Source organism: Lethenteron reissneri, chromosome 61, assembly GCF_015708825.2.
Source record: "Lethenteron reissneri isolate LAM-NWPU_2019-01 chromosome 61, ASM1570882v1, whole genome shotgun sequence".
In the NCBI taxonomy this organism is placed as follows: domain Eukaryota; kingdom Metazoa; phylum Chordata; class Hyperoartia; order Petromyzontiformes; family Petromyzontidae; genus Lethenteron; species Lethenteron reissneri.
The window spans coordinates 4,749,511-4,761,601 of record NC_083839.1 but is presented as its reverse complement, the minus strand read 5'-3'; the positions used below and the strand labels follow the sequence as shown (position 1 = coordinate 4,761,601).

Sequence of the window (12,091 nt, the reverse complement as noted above, 5' to 3'; positions counted from 1 at the left end):
AAGTGGCCGGGAATGATAAGCAGGTCACCGGGTTTCTAACGCAGTGCACCAGCAGCTACTGCACCACCGCTCTCCACTCCTCGACGCGTGTGTACATCTACGCTTGTTCACTCACACACACCAAACAACATATAATACAAGCATAACAGAACAGGATAGTCAATAGGCTCTTTCTCTCTCTCGCACACGGACAAAATGGCTACATTTAAACAAGCAGACACGTGCTCACACTTACGTGTGCTGGTTCATATGTAAGGGTGCAATACCCAAACTGATGTCTCAGTACCTAGGCGATGTGGACCTCGCACACAATGTGCATTGTTATACGTGTGAAATGTGCCAGTGCCTACAAAGAAAAGTGGATGCACTCACACAGAGTTCTTCACTGCAAGGCCCACGGGCCTTTAGTGCGGCCCCCGACAATACACAACACCACGTGACAACAGCCCCCCACCATCAACATCATGGTGTTGCTGTCAAACCCAACAATGGTTTCAAACGTGTGGTGGCGCTCACACTGGTGATGTCTGAAAATGAGTGAAGGACACTGCACTCACACATGCAAACATCGCCACACGTGGACTCGAGGTATTCACACATCTCAACTCCAGTCCACGTGGGCATTCAACAAAGTTCCCCCGTGTAGCCATAACTCACTGCTCGGGCAAGTGCTGTTAGCGAGCACCTACGAAGGCCGTAACAGCACATGAGTGGGTGGGTGGCTGGCACCACGCCCGGCCGCCTTTGTCTCCCCGGTGGCGATGTTTACACACCGCACCAGGAACTCAATTGAGGCTGAATCGACCTAGGAGAGGCCCAGGACAGATTCAGATAATCGTCACTGGTGTTGGCCGTGAGCGGGAATTGAACCCGGATGGCCCGGGGTTCGTAGCGCATCGCGCTAACCGCTGCACCACCGCTCCCCACGTACAACAAACCGACGCGTATTAAAACATGACAACACGAACACACAATAAACACAAGGCCACGTCTCCTAACGAGGCAACAACACTCCACGCTGACACATGCACGTGTTCTGACGTGTACGGGAACATCAACATAACGGCACGTGTCGTCACGTCAACACAAACCCACGTGTGCTGGCATGTCAACAAGCCCACGCGGACGGCAACGTATCAACATAAACCCACGTGTACTGTCAACACAAACACACGTGTACGGTCAACACAAACACACGTGTACTGTCAACACAAACACACGTGTACTGTCAACACAAACACACGTGTATTGTCAACACAAACACACGTGTACTGTCAACACAAACACACGTGTATTGTCAACACAAACACACGTGTACTGTCAACACAAACACACGTGTACTGTCAACACAAACACACGTGTACTGTCAACACAAACACACGTGTATTGTCAACACAAACACACGTGTATTATCAACACAAACACACGTGTACGGTCAACACAAACACACGTGTACTGTCAACACAAACACACGTGTATTGTCAACACAAACACACGTGTACTGTCAACACAAACACACGTGTACTGTCAACACAAACACACGTGTATTGTCAACACAAACCCACGTGTACTGTCAACACAAACCCACGTGTACTGTCAACACAAACACACGTGTACTGTCAACACAAACACACGTGTACTGTCAACACAAACACACGTGTACTGTCAACACAAACACACGTGTACTGTCAACACAAACACACGTGTACTGTCAACACAAACACACGTGTACGGTCAACACAAACACACGTGTACTGTCAACACAAACACACGTGTATTGTCAACACAAACACACGTGTATTGTCAACACAAACACACGTGTACTGTTAACACAAACACACGTGTACTGTTAACACAAACACACGTGTACTGTCAACACAAACACACGTGTACGGTCAACACAAACACACGTGTACTGTCAACACAAACACACGTGTATTGTCAACACAAACACACGTGTATTGTCAACACAAACACACGTGTATTATCAACACAAACACACGTGTACTGTCAACACAAACACACGTGTACTGTCAACACAAACCCACGTGTACGGTCAACACAAACCCACGTGTATTGTCAACACAAACCCACGTGTACGGTCAACACAAACCCACGTGTATTGTCAACACAAACTCACGTGTATTGTCAACACAAACACACGTGTACTGTCAACACAAACACACGTGTACTGTCAACACAAACACACGTGTATTGTCAACACAAACCCACGTGTACGGTCAACACAAACCCACGTGTACTGTCAACACAAACACACGTGTATTGTCAACACAAACCCACGTGTACGGTCAACACAAACCCACGTGTATTGTCAACACAAACCCACGTGTATTGTCAACACAAACACACGTGTACTGTCAACACAAACACTTGTGTACGGTCAACACAAACCCACGTGTATTGTCAACACAAACCCACGTGTACGGTCAACACAAACCCACGTGTATTGTCAACACAAACCCACGTGTATTGTCAACACAAACACACGTGTACGGTCAACACAAACCCACGTGTATTGTCAACACAAACACACGTGTACGGTCAACACAAACCCACGTGTATTGTCAACACAAACACACGTGTATTGTCAACACAAACCCACGTGTACGGTCAACACAAACCCACGTGTATTGTCAACACAAACCCACGTGTATTGTCAACACAAACACACGTGTACGGTCAACACAAACCCACGTGTATTGTCAACACAAACACACGTGTACGGTCAACACAAACCCACGTGTATTGTCAACACAAACACACGTGTACGGTCAACACAAACCCACGTGTACGGTCAACACAAACACACGTGTACTGTCAACACAAACACACGTGTATTGTCAACACAAACCCACGTGTACGGTCAACACAAACACACGTGGACGGTCAACACAAACCCACGTGTATTGTCAACACAAACCCACGTGTACGGTCAACACAAACACACGTGTATTGTCAACACAAACCCACGTGTACGGTCAACACAAACACACGTGTATTGTCAACACAAACACACGTGTACTGTCAACACAAACCCACGTGTACTGTCAACACAAACACACGTGTACTGTCAACACAAACCCACGTGTACTGTCAACCCAAACACACGTGTACTGTCAACACAAACACACGTGTACGGTCAACACAAACACACGTGTAGGGTCAATAAGACCACGTGTACGGACGTTAACATATCAACATAAGGTTTAACACGTAGGCTTTCGCGACCAATATCATTCATAAGAGGTTTTTTGGGTTGGATCGCGTAAATGTGTCGTCAAAACCCGCCACCACCCGACACAGACAACTGGTAAGGGTTGTCATGTAATGATGTAAACAGAACGTGGCCAATTCGTCACTAGTGCAGCACACCGCTTGTGTGTTGCAGAGCCAAGCCAAGATTGTAAATGTTGTGGCTGGGCTTTCCAACACACCGGTTAGTGCTGTACTCGTGAAGAATTGGCCACGTTCTGTTTACGTGACAACCCTTACCAGTTGTCTGTGTCGGGTGGTGGCGGGTTTTAACGACACATTCATATATTTACACGTTCTACCCCAAAAAACCTCTACTATGGATATCAACATAAATCCACGTGTACTGTCAGGTCAACATCACCCCGCGTGTAACTGACATGTCAACAAATCCACGTGTATGTTAACATATCAACATAAATGGACTGTTAAGTCAACACACATCAACATAAAGCTACGCTGTACCACCATCACGACAAATGAACGCATTCCAACACAGATACCCACGTGGTACCATTACAATAAACGAACACATGCTAAGGCAAACACACACGTGTGTCCGTACATGCAAACACAAAACCACGTGTGCTTACCCATGCAAACAACTCGCGAACTGACTTTCACGTGAAATTGCACCAACCCACGTGCACTGAGCATGCAAATACAAAGAGCCCCCGTATAGCCTTAACAGACTGTTAGGGCAAGTGCTGTTAGCGAGCACCTATGAAGGCCAGCACGGCACACGAAAGAGGGTGGGTGACCAGCACCACGCCCGGCCGCCTTTGTCTCCCCAGTGGCGATGTTTAGACACACCGCACCGGGTGCTCATTTGAGGCTGAGTAGACCTAAACACACACACCTCTAGACAAACACCTGCACCAACCCACGTGCAAAGTGACCCACGCTCCCACGTGTGCTTCTCGGCGCTAACACTCAAAACATAAAACCCGCGTGTGCACTACACATATTCGTCTAAACACCCATATACACACACGAACATACGTGCACACACGTGTAAACACACATGTACAGGCGTGTAAACACACAAGCGTAAACATGTGCAAAGGTGTAAACACATGAACATTCAGAGACGTAGACACATTAGTACGCACACACTTGTAAACAAAGATCGCCCCTGAAAGCCTTGGCAGGCTGAGGCTATGAAGGTCTAACAAACGAGACAGAATAACGCACTAGCCACTGCACTACCACTGTCCCCGTGTAATCACAACACGTGCGCACACACACAGTTGTTAACACACGTGCGCACACACACAGTTGTAAACACACGTGCGCACACACACAGTTGTTAACACACGTGCGCACCCACACAGTTGTTAACACACGTGCGCACACACACAGTTGTAAACACACGTGCGCACACACACAGTTGTTAACACACGTGCGCACACACACAGTTGTTAACACACGTGCGCACACACACAGTCGTTAACACACGTGCGCACACACACAGTCGTTAACACACGTGCGCACACACACAGTTGTTAACACACGTGCGCACACACACAGTTGTTAACACACGTGCGCACACACACAGTTGTTAACACACGTGCGCACACACACAGTTGTTAACACACGTGCGCACACACACAGTTGTTAACACACGTGCGCACACACACAGTTGCTAACACACGTGCGTACACACACAGTTGCTAACACACGTGTATACACACACAGTTGTTAACACATGCACACACACACGTGTACACACACACACGTGTAAACACGCACAACCGAAAGCACGTGCACATGCATGTCAACACAAGCACGTGCAATGACGGCTGAAATCAGCTGACGCCGTTTGGATTGCAACCTCACACACACACACACACAGTGTAAATACACACATGTAAACACACGTGTTTCCCCTGCATACACACACGTGGAAATATACGTGTTCCCCCTATAAACACTCACGCGTAAACACAACACGTGTTTAGCCCCCCGATACACAATGACAAAACATCCCCGTATAGCGTCAGCCGACTGCAGGGGCAAGTGCCGTTAGCGAGTAGCATCGCCGATGAAGGCCGGGGCATGACAAGACGAGGTGATTGGTCGGTGGTGGTGTGGCAACCACAAGGCCCGGTCAGTAAGAAGATCTCCCCACACACGCGTAGTGACAGCGAGCACGCATGGCGTGGCGTTGTACGAGGCAAGCGATGAGCAAAGCAATGAGATGCCACAGGTACACGAGGCGTGAGACGGGGAAAGTGCGAGATTGACACGGTGGAGAGAGCAGAGGGGGACGAGGGGACACGTCGAGAGACATCGAACGGTGAGACGGCGAGTGGGAAAGAAAGACAACAGAGGTTTAGTGCGTGGGGTATGAGCGATTTGGTGTGCGGGATAGAGTCGAAGAGAGTAAACTCGGGAGAAGAGCAGACTTGGATGAAGGAGATCACCCAAAAGCAAGCAGAGAGAGTGTGTGTGGAGAGGGGGGGTCACGGCTTAATAAGAATAACAGGAGGCATCAGAGAGAGAGCGTTGCAAAGGGGGAATGATGCAGTGAAACGTGGAGGTATGGAACTAGAGATTTGTAGCGGGGAAGAGCATGAGGGGTGTAGGTGAAGAGAGTAAACACGGCGGGGGTGCAGTGACGTGCAGGCATGAGACGCAAGAAAGTGTGGCAGGGTGATACGTGTGGCAGGGTGACACGCGTGGCAGGGTGACATGTGTGTGGGAATGAACGAGTGGTGAGAGTGAGACAGAGCCGGTGTAAGAGATGGCAGGAGAGTGTGTGTGAATGAACGAGTGGTGAGTGGAGAGAGAGTGTGTGAATGAACGAGTGGTGAGTGGAGAGAGAGCCGGTGTACGAGATGGCAGGAGAGAGTGTGTGAATGAACGAGTGGTGAGTGGAAAGAGAGTGTGTGAATGAACGAGTGGTGAGTGGAGAGAGAGAGTGTGTGAATGAACGAGTGGTGAGTGGAGAGAGAGAGTGTGTGAATAAACGAGTGGTGAGTGGAGAGAGTGTGTGAATGAACGAGTGGTGAGTGGAAAGAGAGTGTGTGAATGAACGAGTGGTGAGTGGAGAGAGAGAGTGTGTGAATGAACGAGTGGTGAGTGGAGAGAGAGAGTGTGTGAATAAACGAGTGGTGAGTGGAGAGAGTGTGTGAATGAACGAGTGGTGAGAGAGAGTGTGTGAATGAACGAGTGGTGAGTGGAGAGAGAAAGTGTGAATGAACGAGTGGTGAGTGGTGAGAGAGAGTGTGTGAATGAACGAGTGGTGAGTGGAGAGAGAAAGTGTGAATGAACGAGTGGTGAGTGGAGAGAGAGAGTGTGTGAATAAACGAGTGGTGAGTGGAGAGAGTGTGTGAATGAACGAGTGGTGAGAGAGAGTGTGTGAATGAACGAGTGGTGAGTGGAGAGAGAAAGTGTGAATGAACGAGTGGTGAGTGGTGAGAGAGTGTGTGAATGAACGAGTGGTGAGTGGAGAGAGAGAGTGTGAATGAACGAGTGGTGAGTGGTGAGAGAGAGTGTGTGAATGAACGAGTGGTGAGTGGAGAGAGTGTGAATGAACGAGTGGTGAGTGGTGAGAGAGTGTGAATGAACGAGTGGTGAGTGGAAAGAGAGTGTGTGAATGAACGAGTGGTGAGTGGAGAGAGAGTGTGTGTGAATGAACGAGTGGTGAGTGGAGAGAGAGAGTGTGTGAATGAACGAGTGGTGAGTGTAGAGAGAGTGTGTGAATGAACGAGTGGTGAGTGGAGAGAGAGAGTGTGTGAATGAACGAGTGGTGAGTGTAGAGAGAGTGTGAATGAACGAGTGGTGAGTGGAAAGAGAGTGTGTGAATGAACGAGTGGTGAGTGGAGAGAGAGTGTGTGTGAATGAACGAGTGGTGAGTGGAGAGAAGAGAGAGTGTGTGAATGAACGAGTGGTGAGTGGAGAGAAGAAAGAGAGTGTGAATGAACGAGTGGTGAGTGGAGAGAGAGTGTGTGAATGAACGAGTGGTGAGTGGAGAGAGAGAGTGTGTGTGAATGAACGAGTGGTGAGTGGAGAGTGTGTGAATGAACGAGTGGTGAGTGGAGAGAGAGTGTGTGTGAATGAACGAGTGGTGAGTGGAGAGAAGAGAGAGTGTGTGAATGAACGAGTGGTGAGTGGAGAGAGAGTGTGTGAATGAACGAGTGGTGAGTGGAGAGAGAGAGTGTGTGTGAATGAACGAGTGGTGAGTGGAGAGAGTGTGTGAATGAACGAGTGGTGAGTGGAGAGTGTGTGAATGAACGAGTGGTGAGTGGAGAGAGAGAGTGTGTGTGAATGAGTGAGTGGTGAGTGGAGAGTGTGTGAATGAACGAGTGGTGAGTGGAGAGAGAGAGTGTGTGTGAATGAACGAGTGGTGAGTGTAGAGAGAGTGTGTGTGAATGAACGAGTGGTGAGTGGAGAGAGAGTGTGTGTGAATGAACGAGTGGTGAGTGGAGAGAGAGAGTGTGTGTGAATGAGTGAGTGGTGAGTGGAGAGTGTGTGAATGAACGAGTGGTGAGCGGAGAGAGAGAGTGTGTGTGAATGAACGAGTGGTGAGTGGAGAGTGTGTGAATGAACGAGTGGTGAGTGGAGAGAGAGAGTGTGTGTGAATGAACGAGTGGTGAGTGGAGAGAGAGTGTGAATGAGTGAGTGGTGAGAGACAGAGTCGGTGTAAGAGATGACAGGAGAGAGTGTGGGAACGAGTGAGTGGCGAGTGTAGAGAGAGTGTGTGAATGAACGAGTGGTGAGTGGTGAGAGAGAGTGTGTGAATGAACGAGTGGTGAGTGGAGAGAGAGTGTGTGAATGAACGAGTGGTGAGTGGAGAGAGAGAGTGTGTGTGAATGAGTGAGTGGTGAGTGGAGAGAGAGTGTGTGAATGAACGAGTGGTGAGTGGAGAGAGAGAGTGTGTGTGAATGAACGAGTGGTGAGTGTAGAGAGAGAGTGTGTGAATGAGTGAGTGGTGAGTGGAGAGAGAGAGAGTGTGAATGAACGAGTGGTGAGTGGAGAGAGTGTGTGTGAATGAACGAGTGGTGAGTGTAGAGAGAGAGTGTGTGAATGAACGAGTGGTGAATGGAGAGAGAGAGTGTGTGTGAATGAGTGAGTGGTGAGTGGAGAGTGTGTGAATGAACGAGTGGTGAGTGGAGAGAGAGAGTGTGTGTGAATGAACGAGTGGTGAGTGGAGAGTGTGTGAATGAACGAGTGGTGAGTGGAGAGAGAGAGTGTGTGTGAATGAGTGAGTGGTGAGTGGAGAGTGTGTGAATGAACGAGTGGTGAGTGGAGAGAGAGAGTGTGTGAATGAACGAGTGGTGAGTAGAGAGAGAGTGTGAATGAGTGAGTGGTGAGTGGAGAGAGAGAGTGTGTGTGAATGAGTGAGTGGTGAGTGGAGAGTGTGTGAATGAACGAGTGGTGAGTGGAGAGAGAGAGTGTGTGAATGAACGAGTGGTGAGTGGAGAGAGAGTGTGAATGAGTGAGTGGTGAGAGACAGAGTCGGTGTAAGAGATGACAGGAGAGAGTGTGGGAACGAGTGAGTGGTGAGTGGAGAGAGTGTGTGAATGAACGAGTGGTGAGTGGTGAGAGAGCCGGTGTAAGATATGGCAGGAGAGAGTGTGTGAATGAACGAGTGGTGAGTGGAGAGAGACAGAGCCGGTGTAAGAGATGGCAAGAGAGTTGAGACATCGTGTGTTGAGCAATCGGTGCACGGGCCGCGTGGGTCGGGAGCGAGGAAGAGAGCGGGGCTAGAGGCATGGACGGTGCTGCAAGGAAGTGCACGGGAGGCGATGGGGCCGAGGTGCGTAGCCAGCGAGTGAAAGACCCATCAGCAGCAGAGATCACAGTCGAGTACAGCACCAGAGAGAGAGACACAGAGAGAGAGACACTGAGAGAGACACAGAGAGAGACACAGAGAGAGACACTGAGAGAGACACAGAGAGAGACACTGAGAGAGACACAGAGAGACACAGAGAGACACAGAGAGACACTGAGAGAGACACAGAGAGAGACACTGAGACACAGAGAGAGACACTGAGAGAGACACAGAGAGACACACACAGAGAGAGAGTTAAGAGAGTTGAGTGGCATTGCACGCGTGGCGGAAGAGAGTGAGAGAGTGAGAGAGAGAGAGGAGATGGTGCAGCAGGGGGACATGGGAAGAGCAGCAGGAGCGACACCGAGAGAGCTGCAGACACCCAGAGGGGAGGGAGACGAGTCAACCTGCAGCAGGAGCAGCAGCAGGAGCAGCAGCAGCAGGAGGACACACAGCGGAGCATGCATGGAGTGAGGAGAGAGATGACGGACATCACGGGGGGGGGGGTGGAGGGGGGTGCTAACAGCTGGAGACACCGACAGAGGTGCAGACACCGAGAGAGGAGACGAGTCAACCTGCAGCAGGAGCAGCAGCAGGAACAGCAGCAGCAGGAGGCCACACAGCGGAGCATGCATGGAGTGAGGAGAGAGATGACGGACATCACGGGGAGGGGGGTGCTAACAGCTGGAGACACCGGGAGAGGTGCAGACACCGAGAGAGGAGACGAGTCAACCTGGAGCAGCAGCAGGAGCAGGAACAACAGCAGCAGGAACAGCAGCAGGAGCAGGAGGACACACAGCGGAGCATGCATGGAGTGAGGAGAGAGATGGCAGTGACGGACATCACGGGGGTAGTGGAGATGAGGGGGGGGGGGGCGCGCTAACAGTGCAGACACCGGCGGAGCAAGCGATGGCAGCTGTCGGAGAGAGAGACAAACACGGCGGTGAAGAGGGGGGGGGGGAGACGACAGACAGAGAGAAGAGAGAGAAGAAATGGAGCCGTGGCCACGCACCGACTCCTCCTCTCGCTCCATGCCCGTGGGCATCTGCGGCACGGCGCGGCTGATGGAGACGGCGTCCTGCAGGTCGGGCAGCGCCTCGGCGCGGAACACGGGGAGCGGCTTCGAGGCGTCCAGCGCCCGGGCGCGGAACGACAGCTTGCTGCTCATGTCTCCGCTTGGTTTCTAACCCCCCCCAAGCTAAAACAACAACACAAAGACGGTGGCGGTGGTGGCGCCTCCACCTCCCCCCCCGTGAGGCTTCCCCCCCGATCCCCCCCGCCCCGGCCCGGGGGGTCCCGCCTCACGGCTCCTTTAGGCGGCCGCTCGCCCCGGCGTCCATGATCGTGGCGACGGCGACGGCGGGTGTTGTTGCGAATCGATGGCCGGGGTGGTGGTGGTTGCGGATGGTCGTCGTTTTGTTGTTGTTGTGTTTTTTTTTTGGTCAAGACGCTCGAGGTATAATAAAAAAAAATCTGTGCTCGGGTTTCGGTTCGTGTCTGATTCCCCCCCCCCCGTGTGCCCCCCTTTTGTCGCGCGCTCTCTCTGCTCCCGCTGCTCCTGCTGCTGCTACTACCCCCCCCCCAGCTTCGCTCCCTTCGGTTTTTTCTCCCCTCTAGCGGAGAGACGCCATTACAAGATGGCGGCGGCGGCGGCGAAAAAAACTTCCCGCCCCTGGAGCACGCGCGGCGCGAGCCCCCCCCACCGCGCATGCGCGCGCTGTGACGTCACCCCGCAAAACACTCCCCCCCCCCATCCGCCCCACCACCACCCACACAGCTGCACCGCGTATGCGCGCGCTGTGACGTCACCTCGCAAAATACACCCCCCCCCACCCACACAGCTGCATCGCGCATGCGCGCGCTGTGACGTCACCCCGCAAAACACTCCCCCCCCCACCACCACCCACACAGCTGCACCGCGTATGCGCGCTGCTGTGACGTCACCTCGCAAAACACACCCCCATCCATCCACACCCCCTACCACCCCCACCGCGCATGCGCGCGCTGTGACGTCACCCCGCAAAACACTCCCCCCCCACCACCACCCACACAGCTGCACCGCGTATGCGCGCGCTGTGACGTCACCTCGCAAACACACCCCCCCCCATTCACACCCCTACCACCCACAGCCGCATCGCGCATGCGCGCGCTGTGACGTCACCACGCAAAACACACCACACCCCCCCCCCTAACTCCACCCCCCGGGCGTGTTGCTCAACGATTAAAACCACCCCAATTTCCTCCTCGGAGCGGATGACGTCACGGAGGGGGGGGGGGGTTTAAAATGACGTCACGTAAACGCCGCTGTTTGTGGAAGGGGCGGGTGACGTCATCGCACAGAAAGTGACGTTATGCGGAAGAATTGGGGAAATCGGGGGGGGGGGGGGCAGTGGGAAGGTCGCGGATCTGCCTTTCGGGTGGGGGGCCGGCGTGGAATTGTACAAAGTGACGTCACGCGTGGGGATGAAGTTTGTTGTTGACACGGCGGATGATGTCACGGTCCGGCTGCAAGCTGGTGGGCAACGTCACGTCTGGTTCAAATTGACGTCACGTCTGGTTCAAAAATGACGTCACTTCCGGCTCTGATACTTGTTCCAGGGTCGACACGTCACAATAACTCGGTCGGCGGGAAGATTCGACGGTTGATGACGTCACAAACGGCTTGTCGGTTGACAAATGACAAGTCGACCATGACATCACAAACAGGCTCGCGACTGCTGTGACGTCACGATCATAATTACACGAGGCAGCGTGAAGCGACGTCATTTTGTTAAGGAAACTGGACAAGTGATCGCTTGGCAACTTGTTAATAACCCAAGACTACGTCACAAGTCTTCTTGGTTCTTTCGGTAAAGTCACGTAGAATGGAAATAATAAAAATAAAATAATAAAATAATTCTCACGACGTTTCGGCCACAACGCAAGCAGCCGTCCTCAGGTGAAACCAGGTCTGTCGAGGCGACAGCGTCTGAACCTTGGGTGGTCAAAACACCAAAAATGGATGTTCACAGATTCAAGAATTGACTAGGGGAGTGGGAA

General features: G+C 51.9%; 1 protein-coding gene across 1 annotated transcript in view; it reads right to left on the bottom strand.

The window, feature by feature from the left end:
* The window catches only part of LOC133358330 (enhancer of polycomb homolog 1-like), a 35,183-nt gene extending 24,504 nt beyond the window's left edge, over window positions 1-10,679 (bottom strand). The window contains exon 1 of the mRNA XM_061576598.1: window positions 10,065-10,679. Within this exon, the coding sequence (XP_061432582.1) occupies window positions 10,065-10,220 (156 nt within the window). The 5' untranslated portion in view covers window positions 10,221-10,679. The remainder of the gene's footprint in view (window positions 1-10,064) is intronic.
* Between the last annotated feature and the right edge of the window lie 1,412 nt (window positions 10,680-12,091).